General features: G+C 38.4%; 1 protein-coding gene across 1 annotated transcript in view; it reads right to left on the minus strand.

The window, feature by feature from the left end:
- The window catches only part of DRGX (dorsal root ganglia homeobox), a 47,403-nt gene that overhangs the window by 2,129 nt on the left and 17,984 nt on the right, over nucleotides 1-27,290 (minus strand). The window contains exon 6 of the mRNA XM_007478618.3: nucleotides 1-375. This exon is cut by the window's left edge and continues 2,129 nt beyond it. Within this exon, the coding sequence (XP_007478680.1) occupies nucleotides 113-375 (263 nt within the window). The 3' untranslated portion in view covers nucleotides 1-112. The remainder of the gene's footprint in view (nucleotides 376-27,290) is intronic.

Raw genomic sequence — 27,290 nt, forward strand, 5'->3', positions numbered from 1 at the left:
GTGGGGCTCCACCTCATTGTTTGTGTTAAATGTTTCTGCTGGGGGCTGAGAAGACAAGGAAGGGAGGAGAATATAGTAGGGTTTATTGAAATCAATCTGTGGCGTTAGCATCTCATACACTCTTCTCCCCCTCACTCTGTTCCTTGGTGGGGGGCGTCTTGTCTTGGCTATTCTCTGGGTTGGGTTTGGCCGATGGGGTGGGGCTGCTGCTGGTGGGAGGCAGGAGATTGGCAGACTGCAGGACAGCCTCCGAGTGCTCCCGGGCTTTCATGCGGAGGGCGGCCACGCTGGCGGTACGGTTACTCTGGCAGCCATAAGTAGGGAGGAAGGAGAGCCCCATGGCATCTGGAACACAGCAAGAGCACAGTGGACCCCCTAGAAGAAAGAAAAGTCACATGCTCATGTCACACGCCCATCGTGTAGCTGTGGGCCATTTTGTGGCCTTTTGGCCAAAGCTGAGTGTACTCTACTAAAGGGGAATAGGCGGACTGAGAGCACATTTTCCTTACATACCAAAGAATAAATGTTTTGTATATATAGGGAAGGAATACAGAAGGATTCATCTTGGGTAGGAAAATGTTCTGGAAGCCCTGAGATTTAAGAACGGCCTTGATTGGCTAAAATTAGAATGAGAAGACACAAGTTCAAATCCTGGTTCTGTCATTTACTAAATCTTTAAACTTGGGAATATCATTGAATGTCTCAAGATATCAGCTTTCTCATCTATCAAAAGGGGCTTGGGTCATTACAACCTCAGCACTAACATTCTGTGGTTTGGGCTACTTAGGACTTAAGTAACTTTTTCTCATGTCTTGTCATGTATGTTGTCCCTTTAGATGATGCTGTCAGCAGACTTCTCCCTAGCTTCCTGTTTAATCAATGGCTAATGGGCAGCTGATGCTCCAAGCCCTTTGGTAGCTGTTTAAGCAGGTGAATGGGGGATGATCTACTTCCCTTCTTTAGTGACTGATGAAAATTTGGGTGGAGAGGGTTGAATGGTCAACTTATGTGTCCTATTATAGTACAAATAAATCATGTGAGAGCCATCTTTGCACTGGGATCTTGGGCAAGATATTTCATCTTTACTGTACTCAGATTTCCCATTTAATGGACAGGATAGTCTTTCTTTTTATCTTTTTTTTCTCTCTTCTCTATCCAGTGCATTCACCAGAAATAATGTGACTTTCTGGAAAGGGAATAAGAAGACTTAGATTCAAAGCTCATCTTTGTCTCTTACATCTGGGCATATCACTTACCTTGGGCATATTTAATTTCTTACTTAATTTCAGTAGGCTTCAGTTTTTCTAATAGATCATGAGTATTTTTTTTCTTCCTTCCACTCTACCTAACATGCACACTAAAAGAAACATGGCTACCAGGATGGGTAATAAGGAGAATTGATTCAAATCTCAGCTCTGTCCCTTACTGACTGTGCAACATTTGGAAATTCACTTAACTTTTCTTCTTTTATTTTCTAATTTTTTCTAAAATTTTTTCTAAAAATTTTTCTAAAAATTTTTTTCCAAAATTTTTCTAAATTTTCTTCATCTGTAAAACGAAGGGCCTGGATTCAGTGATCTCTAAGACTTTTTTTTAAAACCATGAGCACTTCACGGTTTTAAAGTTGCAAAAAGAGACAGCTGGGTGAGTCAGTGTATTGAGAGCCAGGCCTACAGATGGGAGGTCCTAGGTTCAAATCTGGCCTCAGACACTTCCTAGCTGTGTGACCCTGGGAAAGTCACTTAACCCCCATTGCCTATCCCTTACCACTCTTCTGCCTTGGAACCAATACACAGTATTGATTCCAAGACAGAAGGTAAAGGTTTAAAAAAATGTTGCAAAGAATTCCCAGCATCACATTTTTAAAGGGTTCAGTGATCCTTGATGCTCACTGAGATGATGGCAGTTTTGAGAACAAATATAAAGCATTTGTGAAACCAATATTGAAGCAGGTAATTCATAAACAATCAATGGTAGCAGCATCAGCAAAGTAGAGACTATAATGATCCCATTACTCTTGGCAACTGGGAATCTGTGGCATTGGTCTTTCAGGTACAGTCAGAATTGGGAAGTATGGTCGTTTCTAGCACAGGAATGTGTATAAATATATAACACAAAGCCAAGGACACTGCTCCAAATCTTTTTTATCAGACTTTGTAATTCCCTAATTCCCTTAAATTGAGAACTATAGATATCTCTAACCAGACTCTGATTTCCCAAGATTTCAGGAAATTTCTCTTTAACCTTGTTGAAATTCACCATCCCCACTATAGAGTAAACTATGTCAGACCTAGAGTTAGGAAACACCAAGCATGCTGGGATACATCTCTGAAGAGTAATAACACCCATCCCAATGAATTCATTTGGGTCCCAATATGACCAAACCATACCTGTCCTCAGGTATCTGTCAAGTCCACTTGCTACTCTCTGAATTTGAAATTCCTACAACCTCTTTGCTTTTCTACAGCCTGTCCTCCAAATCTAGAACATCCCTCCTCACCTTTACTTCTTAGACTCCTTAGCTTTCCCCAAAATTCATTTTAAGTGCCATTTGCTATAGAAGGAAACCTTTCCTGAACTCCCTAATTACCAGTACTTTCTCCTCAATTTAGAATGTTTTTATTTCTCCTCCTCCTCACCTCCCAACCCCCAGAATATATGCTCCTTAAGAGCAGAGACTGTTTTTTTTTATTTCTTTTTATATCCAGGACATAATCCAATGATGCTCACAGAGTAGTCACTTAATAAATGGTTTTTTAATTGAATTGAATTATTGATGGTTATGACTCTAAAGTGCTTCATCTCTGCTGAGTTCAAGCAAGAGAATATAGGGTTAAAATATATAAGAATGCTACATTAGAGTGATCTGTATACCAAAAAGGATACAAAACCTATAATCAGGAGAGACCTGAGTATAACGCCATCCTCTACCTACATGTATAAGTTGTGTGACTGAGCAAGACATTTAACTTCTCTGAGCCTGTTTCCCCATCTATAAAATTTGGCTTAAAATAACTGCCATACCTGCTTGAAGAGTAGTTAGATGGAAATTATTGTGTCACCTGAACAAGCTATGAAAGTGGGCTATTATTCTAAAGAGAGTACCATATTTTATCTCGCCATATCAATGAACATTTAAACAAGGATGAGGAATAGTTTTTTCCCTAATGGGATTGATTGATAAGGATAATGAGGTATAATGGCAGGAAGGATTTGGAACATTCTCCTCCAAGTTTATGGTTGGTTCTTTTTCCTGATTTAGATGTGTAAATCAGGTAACTTCTTGGTGCCTTGCTAGCCATGTCGTAACAAAAGACATCCAAACACCAAGAAGATTATGCATCTGAACACCAAGCAAGGCATCAGGATTCTTAAATAGTTAGTTTCCTTTTGTTATAGAACCACAGGCAAAACCTTCCCTCTCTCTTGCCAACACTCAATAAGTCCATCTTAAATCAACTAGCCTTAGTACATCCTAGTGCAAGGGCACGATTTTAATACAAGAATTGGACATTATTAATCAGAGAATATGTGTTAAAATACAAACTCTGCCATTTACTACTCTATGTGACCTTGGAGATAATGAAAAAGTTGTACGAAAATATTTATAGTCATGCTCTTTGTGGTAGCAAAAAAAAATAGAAAATGAGGGGGTGTTCCTCCACTGGGGAATGGCTAAACAAATTGTGGCATATGATGGTGATGGAATACTATTGTGCTATAAGGAATGATGAACTGTTTGATTTCTATAACAACTGGAAAGACTTCCATGAACTGATGTATAGTGAAATGAACAGAACCAGGAGAACATTGTACACAAAAAGAAAAACATTGTGGAATGATCAATGTAATCAATCAACTTTGCTACTGATAGCAATCCAATGACCCAGGATGTCCCTGAGGGACTTATGAGAAAGAATGCTATCCAAATCAAGAGAAAGAACTATGGAAGTAGGAATTCAGAAGAAAAGCATATGATTTGTCACTTGTTTATTTGGGTTTATGTTTGAGGGTTTTGGTTTTAAAAGATTATTCTATCACAAAAATGAATAATTTGGAAGTAAATATCAAGTAATAATGCATGTATAATCCAGTGCAATTGCTTTGTCAGCTCTGAGAATGGGGAGAAAAGAGGGGAGGGAGAAAAAATGAATCATGTAACCATGGAAAAATATTTTAAAATTAAAAAATGAAATTTTAAAAGAAGGTGCCATGCCTAATCTATCCACACCATTGAACAGCAACAGGGGTAATTTGAGAGACAAGCACTTATCAAACATCCAAATTAACAGACATGTCCAAACAAAAAATGATTTGCTCTAGGTATTAAATGACACTTAGAGGATAATCAATGATCTCAAATTTGGGACTAGTATGGACTCCCCTCAGTAATATCTTTATTTTGTCATTTATGCCATTTTATGTGAATACTAAAGTCTACAATAGTGAAATATCTTGCCTCGTCACATTTAGAGCAGCAATGAATGGTGGGTGGGCATCAAATAAAAGATATTCCAGATTGGAATTTTGGCCCTCCTTTCAAATCAGAGAAGTCGTCTGTATTTCAACATAAATGTTTCCCTTTATATATTTTACTTTATGCATTTAAAACTATTCTGAGGAGGGTTGTGGCCCCAGGCTTCACCAGACTGCCAAAATAATCTATAGCACAAAAAAAAGTTGAGAGCCCTCCAGGACAGTAGCTCAAGAGCTAACTCATAGCCAAGATGATTACAGGTTCTTAAAACAAGCCTCTTTTCTGCCTAGATGATCTAGTTCCTTAGTTTCTGAGGCCTTCAATTTCATTACCTATAAAATAAGGGCTATGTCAAAAGTTCTTAACATGTATATGTGTGTGTGTGTGTGTGTGTGTGTGTGTGTGTGTGTGTGTGTGTGTGTGCATGACCCTGGTGAAGCCTCATTAATGTCTTCAGATTGAAAGAATGATAAAGTTAAGTTAATTTTTAAAAATTAGGATGTAATTATTCTAGCTCTTGACTTTCTGGATGTTCAAATCATGCCTCAGCTGCTATCTCATCCTGGAACTTCTCTCAGTGCCTGAGGCCTCCTTCCCTTGGAACACTCCTCAACAAGGCCAACCCTGTTTTTCCCCTGGGTGAATTCCTCCTGGAATTTCCATTTTAGGGAAGGGACAAGGACAGTCAGCCCACCTTCACTTCCAGGCCACAACAAGAGATGTCACATGAGAGATTGCCATAAACATGCTTGGAATGCCTAACCAGTGAACAGAACTGCAGTTCTCTTACTACAAATACAATTTCCAGGGTAAAAATTATGTAGTTGTACATTTATGCTATTAAACAGTAAAATACATACTGTACAGGGAATATTATATATAAAATACATACATTTATGCTTTTATGAGTTACTAAACATTTTAAGATGTCTCTACATTTCTAGCCTTTGTGTGTCATCTGCTAGCTTTCACATTCTTTTTGCAAACTCAATATTTTTGCTTATTTTGACTTTAGAAAAAAATTATCTATATTTATAGCATTATAATATAAAATATATTATCATTATATAAACTACACACATATTTTATGCATTTCTAAGCTTCTAAACTTTTTCTGTGTGGTCTGCTGGTCTTCTCGTGTCATCTGTGGCTTCCACAAAAGTCCCCCCAAATTCCCACTTAATTTTCTATGCTGACCCATCACATATTGAAACCATGATGGGCACAGTCACAAGGAATACTAGTAGTTCTCTCTTGTCTAAATAGGACTATATTCAAGAACGACTCAGACCTCTCAAAAAAAAGGGTTCCACCTTTGTTGAGAACCAAAAATGGGGTTTGCTTCAGCCAGGATGCTCACATCTGATCCCAATTGCTTTGTAAAGTAGACTCAGCCACTGACCCTTCTCTCTACAGTCAAATCCCATGCCATCTTTCTGCCTGACTTAAAGCAATGTGACACTATATCTCAAGCTGATGTTTTCCCCTAAGCCAAGGGTGCGCTCTCTCATTTAAGCATCCAGTAATGAGTTAAATGGCCCATGACTTGGTAATTGACATAATAACCTGCAGGAGGCAAGTATTATGCCTTTTTTTAAACTGAAATGTTAGGTTCTCTTGAGTCTGCTCCAGAGAAGGACATTCCTATAAGACACTTGGAATTTCTGATAAACAGACTGTCCAATTTGAAAAATAAAACAAATGGGTTTTAAGGAAATAAGTTAAGTCATAGTATCAGGACTCAGAAAGGATCAAGCTGTAAGGGACTTCAGCGGTCATCTTATCCAATATACTCATTTCACAAATGAAAAAATGGGGACTCAAAGAGATTAGCTGACTTGAACAAGGTCACACAGATAGTGTCAAAGGAGAAATTTGAACTCAAGTCCTCTGACTCCAGTGCCAATGTTTATTCCACCACATCACTCTGCCTAAAATCTATATTTTATAGATGAGTACAGTGAGCCACAGATAGAATAATGAGTCTGGTAAGTTTTCTATATAAAATTTATCTTTGCAGAAAAAAAAGGTTTCAGCTCCCACCAAGAGAAGGACTCAAGTAAAGATTCAATAGGAAAACCAAAGGAACAGGAATTAATTACCACCATCCTATCAAATTCCTATAAGCAACTGCCAATTCTGGATGAAGATAAATGTACAAAGCTCCTTGGAGTTCTACTTTTGGAGGGGTTTTTGGTTGGTTGGTTGGTTGGTTGGTTGGTTTTACCCAGGCATCACAGTGACCTGGTAGAACCTAATAAAGGAGAAGGAAACTGCCATAGAGAGCCTCCTGGTACTTGAAGAGAGATGGTACAAGGTTGGAAACCACATCCTACTTGCTCTCATTCTGGGTGCTTTTCCTGCCCGTGGAAGAAAAACACATTCTCATATTGTCCTAATAGGGAGGATACACACACGTTTTGCACCTCCTGGCTTTAAATGAGAATAATACATAAATCATCTCGATTCACTATTTCCCCCTCTTATTTTCCTGTGTAGTGTGATATGGCTCAGAGTAGGAAAGATGTAGGCTCATATCCTGCCTCAAACATGTATTAGTTGTGTGACCCTAAGAAAGTTCATTTAACTCCCCTGAACCTCAGTTTTCTCAGCTGCAAAATGGGATTAATAAAGGCACCTATCTCCCCAGGTTGCTGTAAGGATCAAATTTATAAATGCTAAATCACCAAAGCACAAAATCTTAGAGTTGGAAGGGACCTTGACAGCCACCTGATATAATCCATTGCTTAACGAATCCTTACACCAAGTGGTCATCTAATTTGAAGCACCCCAATGAAGGGAAGCCCATTTCCTTCCTGGATGTATCAACTTTGGGGATACCTCTTGTTGTAAGGAAGTACAGTAGATCAATGGCAGCTATTTCTGTGTTTTTTATTACTCGTTCCAAGCATGTTCTCTTATCTCAACAAGGGAGTATTTTCTGTTTCCCAGACCACTCTGTGACCATAACAAGAACCTGGGCCCTCTGAAAATTCACATTCCCCATGCTACATCAGTACTCTGACTATTCTCCTGTGATTTCTACATCTACACCTACAGTCAACGACAAAGGGAAATGAAATTCAGAATTATGGCCCTGACACTTCCAATACCCTTAGTTTCCAACTAAAGATTAAAGTATTTCAGTGCACTCTCCCATATCACATCAGGTACTCACACTCCATCAGAAAATCCCAATAGAAAATTCCACTTCCTTAGCATTCTGACTAATCAAGTCTGCAGAGATTAGTGACGTTGTGGTGAGCCACATACAGATTATATAAATAAGCCTTTTTAATAGTAAAGCACAAAACAGCACTAAAGAGCCAGGAAATTAAGTATGAACACTCCAACTCTATGGCTGTCATCTGGCCTACCTACTAGCAGGGAGGACAAATTTTCTATTTCATCTTCTAATCTTCCCAGCTTTCTTCTCAGCAGTCTCTCCAAACACCCCGTCCTCTAGCATCTGCTCCGAAATAAAGTATATGGGAGCCATGAATCTGCGTAGCAACTGGTAGTTACATTAGTGGCAAACGATTATCAAATAGCAACAATAGTTCCCATTTCTACAGTGCTTTAAGGATTACAAAGTACTTTCCTTATGAAGGATGGTAACAAAAAATATTCGACCCATTCTACAAATGAGGAATCTGAGGCTCTGGGAGACTGTGTCCTGGTCAAAGTCACATAGTGGATGTGTCAGAGCTGGGGATCCTGCCTTCAAGGTCAGTGAACTTTCCACAAAGAACTATCCTGGGAAAGAAGGTCTGTAACCATTGTTGACATGGAATCTAGAAACCCCAAACTTGTAGCCTAGGAAGATCTGATGAACCCCAAATTTTAGGACTAGCTTGCAAGTTGGAGACCCCAAAGCTTATACTTGTTCCCTGTTCCCATTAGAATCCACCCTGCAGGGAATCTCAGGCAAGCAATTTCAGACTGAATAATGGACCTCAAGGTAAATGACAATCCTAGTTACCTGGGACTAAGCATAAACCAAGAGACTTAGCACAGTAGGCAGCACATCAGTCTCATAAGCTGAAGGTCCTGAGTTCGATCCATGAAAAGGGATGTGGTGCAATGGAGAAGCTTCTAAGGAAAAAAGAATCACTTAGCTTAGTCTTAGACCCACCTGACAGGGATTGTCATTTACCCCTGGATCCATTATTCAGTCTGAAACTGCTAGCCTGAGATTCCCTTCGGGGTTGATTCTCACAGGAAAGAGGAACTAGTACAGGTTTTGGGGTCTCCAACTTGCAAGCTAGTCCTAAAACTTGGGGTTCATCAGATCTTACTAGACTACATGTTTGGGGTTTCTAGATTCCATGTTGACACCATAACTAGATACAGAATTATCTTGCCTAGACCTTTCTCAACAATTTAACGTATATGACATTATTCAGAATGGATAATAACAATAGCTAATGTTTATATGACCCTTACTATGTGCTGGGCAGTGTACCACATATACACTTCTTTGAGGTGGGTGCTATTATTAGCTCATTTTACAGTAAAGAAAACTGAGGCAAACAGAGTTTAAGTGCCTTGCCCAGAGTCATAAAGCTAGCAGTTATCAGAGGTCACATTTGAACTCAGGTCTTCCTGATTTTTCAGGCCTGACCCTCTATCCAATGCACCAACTAGGTGCTCTAATAGCTATGGGGAGAGTTATCACCTAAATCTATGCCAAAGACTCCATTGTCCTAACACATCTTCACTACCCATCATAGATGCTAAATAAGTTTGTGTTCATTTGATTCTAGCTTTAGTTCCAACTAGAATCCAGTTACCTTTGTTCATATCTATATCTAAGGATTAACTCCTTCCTCCCATTCATAGCCATCCATCAAATGTCAGTCACCTGGGGAACTTAGTTGAAAATGAAATATGGATGATTCATTCTAAATCTATCATGACCACTGAAAAACAATTCAGAAAATTGCTGATGGTGGGTCATCAGACATATGAAGAGTTGCCTATGATGGAAATGATAAAACCCTAAGATTTACCATGTTTGACATGACAGCCTCTCAAAGTAACCAATAAGTAAGCGGTCTTAAGGATCAGGAAAGTGATTTCCACTTTTCTATATTTTCCAGTTGTTCATTGATTGCACTTTTTCTACATTTCCCTAATGCTAGTGTCTCCAGTGCAACATAAATCTTGGTTTCTAACTTTAAAATGTAACCAACAGAGTTCACAGAATTACAGAATCTCTGAGTTGAAATATGGAATAGCATAACAGAAAGAGAACAGAAACCGAAGTCAAGAATCCTACCATCTACTATATGACCTTGGACTTAACCTCTCTAGACCTTAAATTCCTTATCTACATGATGGAGAGCTTGGTTAGATAATCTCTAAGATCCTAGCCAGCTCAAAATTTCTATATTACCCCACCTGAGCTCTGATCGAACTTGATCTAAAAGTCTGCGAGAGGGGACAGCTGGGTGGCTCAGTGGATTGAGAGTCAGGCCTAGAGACAGGAGGTCCTAGGTTCAAATCTAGCCTCAGACACTTCCCAGCTGTGTGACCCTGGGCAAGTCACTTGACCCCCATTTCCTAGCCCTTACCAATCTTCTACCTTGGAGCCAATATACAGTATTGACTCCAAGACGGAAGGTGAGGGTTTAAAAATATAACAAAATTTAAAAAATAAAAGTCTGCAAGATAAATGAATCACTTCTTACAGTTAAAGAGACTCATTTTTAGGCTTTATTTTTTTCTTTTTAACAATAATATGTTCTTGGATTGTTCTAACAAAGGAATATTCTTAAATTACTAACAGAAAACTAAACTGACTCTGAATAACATGTGTCCCTTGAATAAATTCTTCATAGCTAAGCAATATTAAGTCATGGATAATGATGCCACATTTGTCCAACAGGTTCTGGAATCTGAAATATTGAGATTTTGTTCCTCTCCAGGCTCAACTCTTAAGTTTCTCCATCATGCCACTGTAGCCCTTTCCTCTAATTGGTCCACTCCTCCCAGCACTTCCATACTAAGGGAAGTGCCCAGGCCCACCATGTTTTTCTTCCTCTCCAGGCTCCACTCCTAACTCTGAACTTCCTCTGCTAAGCTTTCCCTAGAGTGAGGGAGATCTTATTAATAGAAGTCTTAATAGAAGGATAGTATCCATAATGAAGGAAATGATCATTTTGCTGTGATCTACATTTTAAGGCCCTATATTTTAGGAGTTCAGTATTGCAGTAACACAAAACTATGCCAAGATCTGGTTAAAGGAAACTGGAGATGTGTAGCCTAGGAAAAAAAAAGACCTTAAAAAGAATATGATCACAATTTTCAATTGCTTAAAAGACTGCTACAGTGAAGATTAGGCATGTTCTGCTTGGCTGCAAAATGGCCAAAAATGGAAGCATCCGGTTTTATAGAGGTAAATTTTGGCTTCAAAAAAAAAACTTTTTTAAATGATGTCCTGAGTTTTCCCATCACCAGATAGGATAAGTGGAGACTAGATGCATCTCTTTATAGTGGTGACTTATGCTTCAATTAGGGATTGAACTAAATGATCTCTGCAGGTCTTTTAACTCTTATAAGAGTCTATAATTCTATGCTCAAAATGATGACCAGTTCATCAAATATACATACATATATATGTATGTATGTATAATGAGTACCCTATTTTAGAAAGGAGAGTAGTTCATAATACATTTTAGAAATATTTCCATCAGAAGTTGTCGTTTTCATACACTGGGATATTTAAAGGAATAGATTTTTGTTATCTGGAAAAATCACACTATTTTAAGATCTCAGAATTAGAAGATAACTCAGGGCCCACCTAACTTAACAAGGCTCTCCTTAAAGTAGTGGTGCCAAACTCAAATGGAAATAGATCCCTGCAACTGAATACTGACTCAAAAAACCAAACATTTACATTATCTATGTTGTATTTTTATTTAATGTTATATTTTAATCAGGTTCTGCCACAGCACTCAGAGTTTTGCTAGCGGGGTATTTTTTGGCACCTCTACCTATAGCCTAGCCAACAAATTGTCATACAGACTTTGCTTGAAGTTTTCTAGTGATGGAGGATTCCACTATATCCTAGAACCATGTTGGAGAACCTATGGCACACATGCCAGAGGGGGTTGCTCCCCTCCCCCTCTCCACACACACTTAAGGATATTTCTATCATCACCCACACCTCTGCCCAGCAACCCAATGGGAGGGCACATGGTCTCTAAAAGGCTTGCCATCTTTTAGCTAAAGCAACCCATTCCAATTAGAAGTAGTTCCAACTCTTGGGAATTTTTATATCCATTGTTATATTCTATCCATTATTATTTCTGTCCTGTAGGGTCAAGCAAAACCAAACCAATCCCTTCAAAAACTTAAAAATAAGCACCATTTGTCCCAGAACAGTAAGCATTCTCAATTTCTTCAGCCTGTCCTCATATGCACAAACATGGTAGTTCTTTGAGTCATGCATAAAGTAATTTGCAGACCTTATAATTGTATGTAAATGGGAGAAGTTAGCAATGAGGGATGGTGGTGATAGTAGTAGTAGTAACAACAACAGTAGTAACAGCAGTAGCAGCAGCAGCAAAAAAATGTTACTATTTAAAAATAATTGTCAAAAAATAAAAAATATTTTTTAAAATCCTTCTCATCTTTTTCAATGAAATTGATATAGAAGTTCTGAGAAGTCACTATCCTATTCTTATTCTGTTATACTAAATTTCTGAGAACTTGCTTCTTTCTATTATTAGCATGATTATTGTCACCTTCCTGTGCTACATCATTTTTTGTGTTTGTTGTGTGATATTGATTTGTGATGTGATACATCAATTTCTCAATATACAAGGGGGTCCCCAAAACCAAATGACCCTGGAGTGTGCCCAGAGCATATTAAAACAGGACAAACTATCACTTCCTTACCTACATACTATTCCTCTCTTAAAGCAGCTTAATATCACATTAATATATTTGACTGTCATATTGCCCCATTTGCTCATAACTAATACGTCCAAATCTTTCTTCAGATGAATAGCTTTACTTGTGTTTGTGACCTAAGTATAGGACTTTCCCTTCATCCTTATTAAATTTCATCTCCTTGATTCAGCCTAGTGTTCTAGCCTGCTGATATCTTGGATCTTTGGATCTTGATTCTCTTCTCCAGTATGGTAGTGATACCTCTTAGTTCTATGTCATCTAGAATTTGATAAGCACACCTCCTATGCTTCTATCCAAGACACTGATTTTTTAAAATGTCAGCTTCTACAAGACTAAGAACAAATCCCTGAAATATATCACTGGAGACCTTCTTCAAGGCTGACATCAAACCATTAATGACTATTCTTTGGATCTGGTCATTTAACCACTTACGATCTGCCTCATTATACTCTTCTCTAGCCCATATATGCTCATCTTTTCTACAAGAATGAGAATGGAGACTGTAAGATGGCTTGCTAAAATACAGGTAAGTTATATCTATAGAATTTTCCTTATCAACAGAATTAATAATGCTGACCAAGAAAAAAATGGCAATTAGGCTAATTTAGGACAGGGATTCTTAACTTGGGGCTCATTCACTTTTTTAAAAATTTTATTACAACTGTAGTTCAGTGTAATTGTTTTTCTTTGTAATTTTATTTTATTTCATGCATTTAAAAATGTTATTCTAAGAAGGGGGTCCATCAATTTCACCAGACTACCAAAAAGAATGATTACATTTTTTTTAAACTGAAAAACCCCTAGGCTAGCATAACCTGTTCTTGATATCATGTTGTTGTTTTTTATGATGAGTGTTTGCTTTCCAGATGTTTGAAAACCATTCCTTTATAAATGGAGTCCAGAATTTTTCATTATTCAAAGTTAAACATACAAATAATTAGCAAACTCCTTTCCCTTTCATTTTTCAAATCTTTATCCTCTGACTGGAAAATAAAAGGGGTGTTATAATATTAGAACATGATGGTCCTCATGTGATCATATTACCATACTGTCATTCATCATATATGAATACCATGCTCCTGAAAGTGACCCATTTATGCCATTGTAACCAAATAGGCTAATATATACTCACATAGTTCACATATGATGACTAACCTTTGCCTTATGGTTTTAGTTGCTATTTGTCATTTTGCCTTTCATTTTCATATGAAAAGAAATTAAAAAGCAGTAAAATCCTACTAGACTTTTAAAGCCCTTCATAATGTGGTCCTTTCTTACCTTTCCAGTCTTCTTATACCTTACTCTCCTCCATGTAGTCTAAAATCTTCTTGCTATTCCTCAAAGTATTCTATTTTCCCACTGTTCATTTTCACTGCCCTTCTTTCATGTCTGGAATTGTCTCCCTTCTCATCTCCATCTCCTGGCTTCCTGGATTTCCTTTAAGACTCAACTAAAATACCATTTTCTATAAGAAAGTTTCCTAGATCCCCTTTAATGTTGGAACCTTACTAAGAGATTATTCCTGATTTTTTCCCTCCATACATCTTTGTACATACTTGTTTGGATGGTGTCTCTACCATTAGAATGTGAGGCTCATGAGGGCAGGAACTTTTTTTTTTTGCCTTTCTTTGTCCCTTAGTATAGAACTTGGCATATAGTAGGTACTTAATAAATGTTTGCTGACCAACCTAAATTTCACTCTTCTATTGGTTTCTAAAACTTCTCGTCTTAACGTTATACATGTATAATTTTTGCTGGCATCAAATTTAGCATTTGCCTTTGTAAAGCCATAATTCAAATAGCATGGTTAAAGTATATATGTGATGCCCTATGTGCCGCGAAATGGTAAGGGACCTTTTTTGTTTATTTGTTTTCACTTGTAACAAAAAAAACCTGTGAAATTAAGGACACAATAGTTCATCATTCTATTCCTCTGCATGCCTTCTTGTGTCTTTTTCCCCTTAGCTAAATCCACAGGGTCAAAATGAGAATAACAAATTTATACACAACTAAACAGCAGAGGAGGAAAGAATGGAGTCCAATTACCTATAACCTAGTCTCCATTTCTAATTCAGTTCAGTTCCACAAGTATCAACCAAGCACCTACTACATCCTTAACACAACACAGTTGTTCTTCCAATGAATGAATCCCTTCCATCTAAGAGTAATGCCTTATTCATTCTATGAGCTTGTTTTGCAACAGCAACTGACATGAAATCCTCACATTCCCATCTTTGAATTTACAACATTTCAATGTGGAAACTCTGTAGAAAAGCAATCAAAACTGTCCTTTTAAAAAGCCCTCCTTTTTTATTCTATCCTCATGTAGGACAATGGGAATAGACACTATCTTTTAGGACTGAATTCTCACTAGTTGGTAAGGAATAAAATGAGCATCAGTCTTCAGTATCAATTTAAGACTTCTACTTGAATATGAATTGTGCATTTCCTATGACTATTGAGTTAGCAAATGTGCAAATCTGGACACAGCATGCATTGTTCACCCAAGAACTGCTTTGCCATATCTCGTTCCTTTTTTATAGTTTAGTTTTTCCTCAATCATATTTAAAAAAACAATTTTTACCTTCCCAGATCCCATTTCTCCAGACTCTGAAGATTTTCAAATAATTTCTGAGTGGCTGCCTGTTATAACAGCCTGGTATACGCATTTTAAAAACACCTATGAAAGTCACTCTAACCAGAAAAGCCAACAGATTCAAACACCAAGGGGTTTGGGAAAGAAAAAATGATCCAGTCTTACGTTTCAAAAGCAGTCAGTGGATTGCTTTGTTTTGAGAACATACTACCTCCTGGATGCTAAATTAAAACACACAATTAGATTTCCATTAAGTTACAGCAAATTCTGCTGAATTGATCTAAACCCCCTACATTCCTATATGACATCATGCTTTAAAGGCTCAGCCTGAACATAAATACTTAATGTAATAAATACAGTCTGAAATATTTGATCTACTTGGCAGTTTAATTGATCTTCTACAGAGACTGACAGGAAAAATTAAATTAGCTCTGTCTTATCTCTGCCGATAGCACATTTTAATTGCAAAGGCATTTCAACCACAATTTTGGTTACAAATAAAACTCTTTTACACGGTTATCTTGTCTTGATATTCGGATGAAGTAGAATAAAACAGATAAGTGAGATTGCAGGCACTGAATTATTCGATTTTTAAATTTTTTTTAAATTAATATCTCTCTCTCTGGGTCTCAACCCCAACTTCTCGTCATTTCAGAGAAAGCAACATCTGGGCGGGAATGTTCAAGATGTCCAAAATATTTTCAATCATAGTTTTTGGATGCCACAAGAAAGTTAACTTGTTTTTTTCCAATAAACAAAGGCCAAACAGAGCCACTTGTATCTAACTGTCAACTAATTTGGTGTTTTTGTTTTCAAATCTTTTTTCTCCTCTCCGAGGAGTCAACACCCCTGTGACTGGTTACGAGATGAAACAATTGGTCAATCTGCCAAAATTGTAGTCAGCACAATGCCAGAATGCCAAAATCATTTACTGGATTGACCAGGAATGTCATGGGTCTGCCCAGCCCATGTGTACATAGACAGCGTTTTACATAATGGAAAGTTGTTCATAAAAATATATGCTGTTTATGCACCACGTCGCCTTGTGCCAGAAGAACTATGTTATGAAGTTTTATACAGTCTCATCTTTAGCTGTCATAAATATATAATACTTAGTTACAGTCATTAGGAAGAATACTGACATCCAGAGAGACAAAGTAATTGTTTCTCTTGCAATGATGAAACATTCTTATCAGTCGGCTACAGTTAGACCCCATCCAGCCATCCACAAGCTGCAACAATCTCTACCTAAACCCGGCTCTCTCAAAAATAGATCATTCACTGTATCTGAGTGCACACAAGAAATCTGCCAGGCTCAGCTCCACACATTCCCATGCCCCATTGATTAGTAGGAAGGGCAAATACATCAGTGCCCATAGGAAATGGCTTATAGTGAGGGAAATGGGATCTGGAAAGCTGAAAAACCCTACTGAGGTTCCTGTAAAGAGATTTCTAGAAACGAGATAACTGAAGGCAAGAGAAGGGGTCATTGCAGAAAGATGCTGGGTTCTAGTCCTGGCTGAGACACTTTCAGTAGGTATCTTTCGTTCTCTCTCATCCCCCTTCATCTGTAAAATAGCCAGGGATGGATGGAAGGGATCCTGGATGATCTCTATATTCCCTTCGGGTTCTAATATGGTGAGGTTTTCAGCCCATCCTCAGTAGGACATGAGCTTCAAATGGTTTGGGACTGGAATAAGTTTGGGTGAATCTAGCTACAACTTCCTGGTGAAGAGTGACCCACAAAGCTAGTCTATTCACCATCTCATGACTTTTTTTGAGATCCAATCAAGAGGAACCTATGAACCTATTTATCCAAATAATGACCTTTCCTACTACCATCAAATAAGAATAATAGTTAACATTTACATATGTTAGTGAACATTTATGTATGAAATGCACACTTCACTTTATACCAGGCACTGGGCTAAATTCCTTGCAATTATGATTTAATCTTCACAGCAACTCTAGCAGGTAGGTGCTATCATTATCCCCATTTTTTATTCAATTCAATCATCTTTCAGTGGTGTCCAACTCTTTGTGATCCATTTGGATCTTCTCTGCAAAGATACTCCAGTGGCTTGCCATTACCCTCTCTAGCTCATTTTACAGAGGAAGAAACTGAGGCAAACAGGATTAAGTGATTTGCTCAGGGTCACATAGCTAGTGACTGTCTGAGGCTGGAGTTGAGTTCAGAAAGATGAGCCTTTCTCTATCCCCTGAACCATCTAAGTATTCTATTTGAATTCAGCTCTTTCTGTCTCCAGATCTGACACTCTATTCACTGAGTCACCTAGATACTTCTATAACTCACTCAGATAACTGGGCTCTATATCAGTTCTAACCTAATCTAACCTAATTAGATACCCTTGTCACCTAGGCAGCTAGGTTGCCCAGTAGATAGAGCCCTGGACTTGGAGTCAGGAAAGACCACGGTTCAAATCTGACCTCAAACACCTAAAAGATGTATGATTTGGAACAAGCCATTTAAGCTCTGTTTGCCTCAGTTTCTTCATCTGTTCAGTAGCACCCACTTCCTAGGGTGGTTATGAGAATAAAAAGAGAAAATATTTATAAAGGGTTTTATAAATTTTTTTAAAGAAAACCCTTACCTTCTATCTTGGAACCAATACCATGTATTGTGTCAAGCAAGGGCTAGGCAATGGGGTTAAATGACTTGCCCAGGGTCACCCAGCTAGGAAGTCCAAATCCAAATTTGAACCCAGGACCTCCCATTTCTTGGCCTGGCTTTCAATATACTGAGCTACCCAGATGCCCCCAATAAATATTAAAGCACTATATGTAAGTGCTAGGTATTATTATTAAGAGCTTTTTAGTTATATTCACATTTTTATTGCTGCAAGAGACCTTGAAGGCCAGCTAGGCCAACCCCTTCAATTTACAAATGAAGAAACTGAGGCCAAAAGAGTTTAAGTGATTTGCCCAGATACACACAAGTGGCAGGTTCTTTGATCAAAAACTCAGTACTCTTCCCCCCATACTGTATCATATTTGGGGGGTATACATTATTCATTTTAAATGTTGAAGATTCAGTTGTGCCTTTGAAAGTCTAAGACTGTTTCAGAAAGAAGAAAGTTAATATTCTATGGAAAAGGCAATACAGTAAGGAGACATGCCTAGCTTCTAATCCACACTAAAAAAATAAATAAATAAATAAAACCTACTTCCTTCTTTTCCTTCATAATCAACTGAAACTTCTCTCTTAGGGACCATTTCTTGGATTTCTTGATTGCTGAATATAATGGCCTATAACAGGATTCATCTTCCATCTTTCTCTAGCTTTAACATTTTGATAACCTCTTTTCTCTGGGATATTCTTATTCCCTTCACTCTCATGTCCTTCTTTCCTGGTTCTTCACTTATCTGACTCGTCAGAATCCCTTATTGAATCCTCTGTGTCCTCTGTCCTAAAGCCTTTCCACCCTTTCTCAATGGTCTTATCAGTTCCCATCAGGTCACTTGCCATTTCCATGCAGAGGACTCCCTAATCTATGTATCCAGCACTCATAGATCTCTCTCATAGATTTAGACGGAAACTGAGAGGCCACCTAGTCCAACCCTTTCATTTTACAGGGCAAGTTATCTCCACATAGATGGCCCAAAGGCATTTAAAACTTAATATTTCCAAAACAGAATTCATTATCTTCCACCTAAAGCTGCCTCTCCTCCAGACTTCCCAAAGTCTTTTGAAAGTAGCAATATTCCTTTAGTTGTCCAGTTTCAAAACCTCCAAATCATCTTCCATTTTTTTCAATTCCCCCTCCTAGCCCTCTCTTCCAATCAGTTACCATGTCTGGACAGTCCTACTCCACAATACCTTTTGCAATCATACCCTCCTGTCCACTCACATTACAACCTCTCTGGTTTAAATCCCATCACTTCTCTGCTGAATCATTCAATAACCTCCTAATGGGTCCCCCAGTTTTCAGTCCCTTCCCCATACAATTTGTCCTCCATGCAGCTAATCAATCACAGCTCTAAACAAGATATCTTCAGGTTTTGTGGGCTTATTTCACCACACCTCTTCCCATACTTTTAGTTCTAAGCAGACTGCCCCCCTTGTTATTCCATCAACTCAGCATTCCATCTCCCACTTTCTTGTTCCTCACTTCCACCTCTTAGGGTGGCTGACCTTCCATGAAGGTCCAGCCCAAGTGTCAGCTCCTCCATGAAGCTTTTCCTGATGCCTGTAGTTGCTAGCAATTTCTCCCTCCTTTTAAATCATCTTGAATCCATCTATTTCCATGTAGAACTTGAGCTCCTTGGCAATGGGAATTTATTCTTTCCTTGTCTTTTATCGCCAAAATGTAGCACAGTGTTTTCTGTACAACAGGAACTTAATAAATTTCTATTGAATCAAAAGTAAATTAAATAATAGTGCCAGCAATGTGTTCTTCTTCTCATGTGGCTAGGTGAGTATTATTCAATCCAATCTGATTATTTTTCCCTTTTAATACAAACATAATCTCTGGTCAAATATTGAAGAGCTACTCTGCTGCCATAAGCACAAACCAAGGCCCTCACCTGTCCTATGGCCCTACCTCAGTCACTCTACAACTCACTCCTTAGCCAACATTTCTTTACCAACCACTATGCTACTATTTCATATCTTTGGCCTGCTCTGCTCCTGATTCCCAATTCTGGAACCACAATCAAATCAATTCTGTCAATTTTCATGGAAAAGAAATAGCATCAACCTACTGAACTAGATGGAAATAGCACTAATCTATTCTCCTATGGCTCCACTCCTATCTTACCAACGTTCCACCCACGAAAACGTTCATGACTATGTCTCCCCTGCTAGAATGTAAACTTTTTTACTTCTATATTTATATCCCCAAAATTAAACACCTAATAAGCATTTAACAAATGTTCTTTTCACTCATTGACTCATAAAGAGAACATCTGGGACTGAATCCCATCCCACAGAGTATGATGAGAAAAGCAGTGAACTTTAGAGTCAGGTAAACATTGACTTTGCCATCAACTAATTGAGCAACTTCTCTGATCTTTTTTTCCCCTTATTTTTAAAACTGGGAATAATCACACTTGAGCTGCCTACCTCATAAAACTATTGTGAAGATGAAATAAAATTGTATACATCAAGTGAAATATTAATATCAGCTGGTATAATTCTATTCCCAAGAGCCCTTAAACATCCCTCTTCCATTTTCCTCTCCCTTCATGCACTGCTTCAGTCTCTCTATCCAGCCCCATTTCCATGTTTCATGTGATGAAGTCTCCATAAAACACTCATAGCTACCACCGTGAGAGCAAGCAACCCAGGCAAACTGCCTATCTGCCTGCTTGGGAAAGATGGGCTTTGATAGATGACGTGATAGCACTTTTCTATCAATGGCACAGCAGTGCTTCACAAATGGAGGGAGAATAGGGGCTATAATTCACAAGAAGTGGAGCCAGGAGTGAATTATGAAAGTCATTCCCTGGCAACTGTAATTATTTTCTTCCTTATCCCCTGCACTATGGATCACAGGTTAGAGGAAGCTGAGACTAAATGTAACAGGCAGAGAGCTTCTCAGCACAGCTTTCAGATCAGCTCTCACTTGCCCTGTGGCCAAGCACTTCCTCTGCAAACCAGAGATCCCTGTTTATGCCCATTAATAACCTCCTCCGTATTAATGAATTGTGCACACAGTGCCATCCATTAAAGCAATGTTTGGAAAATTCTTTGTGCTCCAAACGACTTTTTTTTTTCCTCTGGGCACCCATTATTGTTACTCAAACCATCAACAAAGTGGAGTCTCCAATCTTGTCTTTTTATTTGAGAGTTTCCATGAAAGGTTCGATAATAAAATAATATAATTATGAGATACTGTGTGCCAGCTTTAGGGAGCCAATTTCTGGATCCTATCTGTTTAAAAGCATCAGTGGGAAACACACACACACACACACACACACACACAAACAAACAAACAGCTAATCCCCTTTGGTTAGATAGAGATCAAGAGAATACAAAAATTATCCCTAGGTAGGAAAATGGGTTGACCCTCCGAAAGGAGCACACTACCTTCTTTGGGTGGGGAATGGGACCTAACCAAGAATAACAGTTAGCATTAATATAACTATCGCTTTAAGGTTTGCAAAGCAATTTACTAATGGGAACTCATTTGATCCTCACAAACCCAGGAGGTAGGTGTTGAATTATCCCCACTTTACAAATAAGGAAATTGAGGCTGAAAGAGATTAAGTCATTTGCCCAGGTCCGCACTGCTAGTTAAGAGGCCAAGGCAGGTTTTCCTGACTGAGTCCCATGTTCTTACCTCTGTAACACCTACAGATGTGAAGGATATAGCCAATAGTTTTCAAAAACAAAGAGAAATATTTTAATCATTTCTGGGGAAAAGTTTCATAAAGCCATAATGGGCAGCATATGAGGGAAAAAAACTTATCAGAAAATGGACAAATGTGACCTCAGACTTCATAGCTGTGTTACCCTGAACAAGTCACTTGACCCCCATTGCCTAGTCCTTACTGCACTTCTGCCTTGGAACCATTGCACATTATTGATTCTTAGATGGAAGGGTAAGGGTTTAAAAAAAAGTAGAATGGGCTGCCTTAGACTATAGTAGATGTGTATAAGTAATAGAGAGGAATCTTTTCAGGATTTTGGTTGGATTAAATGACCTCTGAGTTCTGAGCAGCTAGGTCACATAGTAGACAGAGTACCCAATCTGAAGCCAGGAAGATGAATTATCTTTCTAAATTCAAATCTAGCCTCAGAAACTTTCCAGTTATGTAACCCTGGACAAGTCACTTAACCCTGGTTGCCTCAGTTTCCTTTTCTATAAAATGATCTTGGAAAAAGAAATGGCAAACCACTCCACTACCTTTGCCAAGAAAAGAGTCACAAAGAGTTGAATACAACTGAAATCATTAAACCACAAAAGGGCCTTCCCAAATTCTAAAATTCCATGGTTCTATGGTTTTGCATCCAATCTATTGGACATTGAAAGTGAGAATTCAAAGGCAAGGCCAGAATGGAAGAGGGACAGTGTGGATAAATTTGCTCATAGAAATACTGTCAACTATTCTTCATCTCTTGAAGATTTTGCTCACAGAATGGCCAATTTTCCCGTACATTAAAAGGTCCTCCAATACTTGAGAATCATATTAAATTCCAGCATTTCCTCTTGAAAAATAATATGGTTAGGAGTAGTTAGGTTGCTCAATGGATAGAGCATGAGACCTGGAGAAGGGAGGACTCAGCCACCTCCTAGTTGTGTAACCCTGGGCACTTACTCAACCCCAATTGCCTAGCCTTTGCCCTTCTCTGGTTGGAGTTGCTACCAACATAGAAAGTAAGTGTTTAAAAAAAGGAAGAAAATAATATGGTTGGATAGAGGCTGGGTCTACACAGGCAACATAAAGCAAAAATGAAGACCAGAGAGAATTCTCTGCCAGATTAAAGAGTACATATCTTGGCATCAACTATTTGGATATTTCTTAGTTAAGTATCAAAATAGTTCAACTTGGCAAGACAATTGCCTCAGTTCTCTACTTCCCCTCTGCAGAGACAGCCTCTCAAGATTAGTTATGTCATCTCTAGGCTTGGTATCACACCACTGACTCAGCTGAAATGCCTAGTTGCATGCCAACCCAGCCCTATTGGGATAGGTCACTCAGGGAGAAAGAAATAAGACAAATACCAGTTGACCTTGTTACAACATGTTAAGATTTGCTAAAAGTTTCATATATATTATTTTATTTGATCCTCACAACAACTCTGTGAGGTAGGTGCTATTATTATTCCCCTTTGTAGATGAGGAAACTGAGTCACAGAGAGGCTAAGTGATTTGTCCAGGGTCATATAGCAAGTATCTGAGGTGGAATTTGAACCCTAGACTGCCTGACCTCAAGTCCATTGCTCTATTTACCACTCTGCCTTGCTTCTTAAAGTTCCCAAGAGAAAAGTTCCCTGAGCAAGTGTGAACAGCCCCTGGGAAGGGAAAGTGAGTTTTCTAAACCCTTTAGCATCTTTGTCAAATAAAAGGACCCCGTTGTTTGCATACTGTTGGACTGTTGTCTTATTCAAAGGATCATGGCCTGGAAGCTAGAACAGACCTTGAGAGATCATCTAGTACAGTGGACCTTGCCCAAAGTCACAAGGGCCTTAAGTGATAGAGCTAGGGTTTGAATTCAGGTCTGGGACTCCAAATTTTGTTCTGTTTGCTAGTCCACACTGCCACCTTTCTTAGAAGACATTTGCAAGAGAATACAAATTCATTAAATTATCCTAAGAAAGACAAAATCAAGAATGCCAATTCTGCTGGTTATGAGGGGAAGCAAGAGAGTAGGGTTTTTTCATCATGGATTCCAAAATCAAACAAAAATGATTCTGGGATTCCCTGCCCTTTGAATTTGCCTTACTACTTACTGATCACCTTCATTAGCAAGAAAATAGGGAATGGACTATAAAAGCACTACCAAGAAGCATTATGGGATTTTCTCCATAGATATTAGTCCTGACTAAAAGCAATAGGATAAAATAATAAAGGAAGTGGTATGATGGATATACATTGTACTGGTAATTAAGAAACATAATTTAAACTTTGTCCTGAGGCAGAAGAGTGGTAAGGGCTAATGGGGATTAAGTGACTTACACAAGGTCACAGAGCTAAGAAGTGTCTGGGGCCAAATTTGAACCCAGAATCTGCCATCTCTGGGGGCTCTTAATCCACTGAGCCATCTAGCTGCCCCCTATTAGTATTAGTCTTACTACTGAACATTTTGATGGGACTTGGAAGAGTATCTTTAGCCTCAGATTGCAGTGGCATGAGTTATCCTAGATTTTAAAATTATCTAATCTGTCCCTCAAAATTTGCCTTGTGGTTCAACCATTCTGGGGAATGGCCAACTGAATTTACTTCAACCCAGATAGCCTGTAACATCTTGAAGTATGATCTTTTGATTTTGACCTGATCTCAATCCCCTAGGATGGGGAGGGGGGGAGAGACAAAGGATGGGAGGAAGGTTCTATCATAAACTTAGAAGGGACTCTAACTTGTCAATACTAAAGTCAATCTCTAAACACCAAGACCATGAAGATATGTTGATGCTAGCCCTAATTAGTGAATGAGAGATGTGAAGTCTCTCCCCCTAAAAGGTATCAATGAGCCTCCTTTGTATTTCTTTGACCCAGAAAACTCCATAAAGTACATGCAATTGTACACCCTCTTGTTCTACAAATGTATTTTTCCATTGTTTTACTTTGAATATTGATTAAAAGAAGCTGAAAGAGACCATAGAAGTCACTTTATCCCAAACCCCTCTCATTTTACAGTTAAGAAAGCTAAGTTTCCAAAAAGCCTAGTATACAAAGCAATGGACCTGAATTTGATTCTTTCTACTATTAAGTAGGGTGCCTACTATGTCACAAAAGTACAAGGAGGCTGTTGAGTTTCTCTCTTCCAGGAGCTTTATGATGCTACTAAAAGAGAGGTTACAATGACATTATTTAACCAACACCTCACTGCTTAAAGCTGATGGCAACATTGCTATTGATCTGGAAAGCCTTGTTTGTCCTTTTTTCAAAGCCTGGGATACTCTCTTTGGGGAATTTGTTCCTTTAGAATAGATGGGTAAATCAAGGCAAGATCTCTCTTCCATCATCTTCACCACATCAAATATTGAAATGCTCATGACATGACTCCTAGTTCTAAGCTATCAGAGAGTAGAAGGGTCCCCCCAATGATCCATCCCCTTCCACTTCTTACCCCTCTGTAAAGATACCAGTGATACCTGGTCTTCTGCCAGTTCTCTGATTGGAAGTGACTATTCCATAAGGAAAGGAAGGCCATAATAACTAGAAAAGAAGTGTCAGTAAGTAAATACAACTAGCCACCATCTAAAATGCCCCAAATTTAAAAAGTCATTTCATTGAGTTAAAGCATTTTGTCTCTAGTAGTCTAGTAAACCTTTTAAAAGAGAGGTTAGAAAGATATTTTCTATTTATACTAGAAAAACTCAGATAAAAGGATTGGTGTTTTGGGTAAGACTGAACATACATTGATAGAAACTCTCCTTCAAACACTTGCATCTGTTTATACTCCCAACAAGACCCAATTTCATCCAAGATGTTCACAGAATCTCAGGGTCCAAAAGAAGCTTAAGGGGCCATTTAGTCCAATGCAGATCTTCTCTACAACTTTGAAAGCTTTCGGTGAAATTTCTACCTCTGGAGGCTGTCCATCCCACCCTAAAACCAACCACATGATTTCAAGGTCCAAAATCAGCAAAAGTGATGGTGGCATTAATGGAATGAGGCCCTTTCAATCTCTAGCTTTCAATATTTACTTTCAACCCAGCCAGTCTATAACATCTTGGCGTGCGCTCTTTTCATTTTTACCTGATCGCAAACCCTTAGGATGGGGGTGGGGTTGGGAAGAAGGGTCCTATTACGAAGGTTGAAAGAAACCTCTATATTGCTAAAGACATTGCTATGGATTAGGAAAAAGAATGTATCAGAGGAAGGGGCTGCTCCAAGGTCATACTCCCTCTTGTCCCAAAGTCATACTCTCTCTTCCTAATGAGAATGATGAAATTCCTATAATGTCAATACAGTGGGTAAAGTGTGTTAGGGTGAAACTTACAGGGAACCATGAAGCCTCCATGTGCTGCCACTTGGTGCAAAAAGAACAGTGAATCCCAAGTGATCAAACAACTAAAAAGGCAATTTGGTGTCATGAAAAGAGAATTGGATTATAAGCCAAAAGACGTGGGTTTGATTCTAGAGTTTACCTTTACTATATATGCATGACCAAGAGAAAGTCACTTGAAAAAAATATTATTGTGAGTGAACTTTTATGATTGTTTTCCTCCTCCCTTCTCAAAAATAGAGGAAGTTACCTATAAACTACTGGGCAAATAGACTTTGGGGTAGTCCAGTCTTCCCTGTACTCTTCATGGTGTTCAGTAGACCTAGACCTAGGACCCATAGAATCCAGTCACACCTGGGATCAAATCCTGCTTTTGACTATATGTGTGTGCGCATGTTTCTATGTGTATTTTCATACATACATTTATACACATATGTATGCATGTGTATTCATATATATATATGTGCATATATCATCATAAGGAGTAATAAAAATAGCTGGCATTAATATTAACAGCTTGCAAAGTACTTGATAAATATTTTCTCACTTGATCCTCACACCAACCCTGAGAAATAGGTTTTATTATTATCCTCATTTTACAGATCAGGAACCTGAGACAGACAGAAATTAAGTGACTTGTTCAAAGTTACACAGCTAATAAATGGCTGTATTTGTACTCAAGTCTTCCCAAATGATGGCCCATCATGCTATTTACTGTGCCACCTAACTGCCTTCAAAGGAGAATCATTAAATTTCTCTCAGCCTCAGTTTCCTCATTTGTAAAATGAGAATATTAATCTCTGTAGCATCTAACCCATAGGACTGTTGAGAGGATGAAATGAGATTATGTATATAAACCACAGTTTACAAATCTAATTTAAATGATTATTCATGTAGTGCTGTTACAGAGACAATTATAATTATTACCACCATCATCATCATCAATAAAAACTAGTTAGAATGTCCATTAGGGGTAATCTAGGGAAGAATTGGTGAAGGTGGATTATAGTATATAAATTATACATAGCTCTGGGGATCAAAATAAAAAACTAGGAAAATCTGCTCACTATTCTTAGGTATAGTAGAGGTTAAAAGTATTCAATTCCTACTTGTTGGGGGAAGCCTGAGAGAATGAGAGGAAGTGGGTAGAATGAGTAATAAAATAGTCGCAGAGCAAACCCCACAAGTACCACAAAACAATCGAGTATTAAATATTTGGACATCATTTAGGACATAACTACCAAGCACATATATTTTCAACCACACAGAAATTCTTAGACTCCACCAGTCTTGTGTAAAGGTTTCCAAGGCACACATGAAACCAATCACCAAGGAAATAAGGGATTGATCTCTATGGATAACTTTAGCCCATATTTATTTACTGGTACCAGCACATGAGTCTCGCTTCCCAGCCCACTCAATGAATCAGATATAACAATGGGTCAGTTAAGTGCCATTCCTGGTCCTTGATGACTAGTGTTATTTTCATCATTTAACCAATAACAGCCCTGCACCCTTTCCCCCAGAAATTGTTAGCCTTCCTGATCAAGGTGCCCCTTCATTCCCAGCCACTGATCAGACAGCATCAGCTGCAGCCTTAACAGAGCCATCACCTCTTCAATTTATAATAGTCAAACTCAGAGGAATTTTGTGGGAAGGC

Source organism: Monodelphis domestica, chromosome 1, assembly GCF_027887165.1.
Source record: "Monodelphis domestica isolate mMonDom1 chromosome 1, mMonDom1.pri, whole genome shotgun sequence".
Lineage (NCBI taxonomy): Eukaryota > Metazoa > Chordata > Mammalia > Didelphimorphia > Didelphidae > Monodelphis > Monodelphis domestica.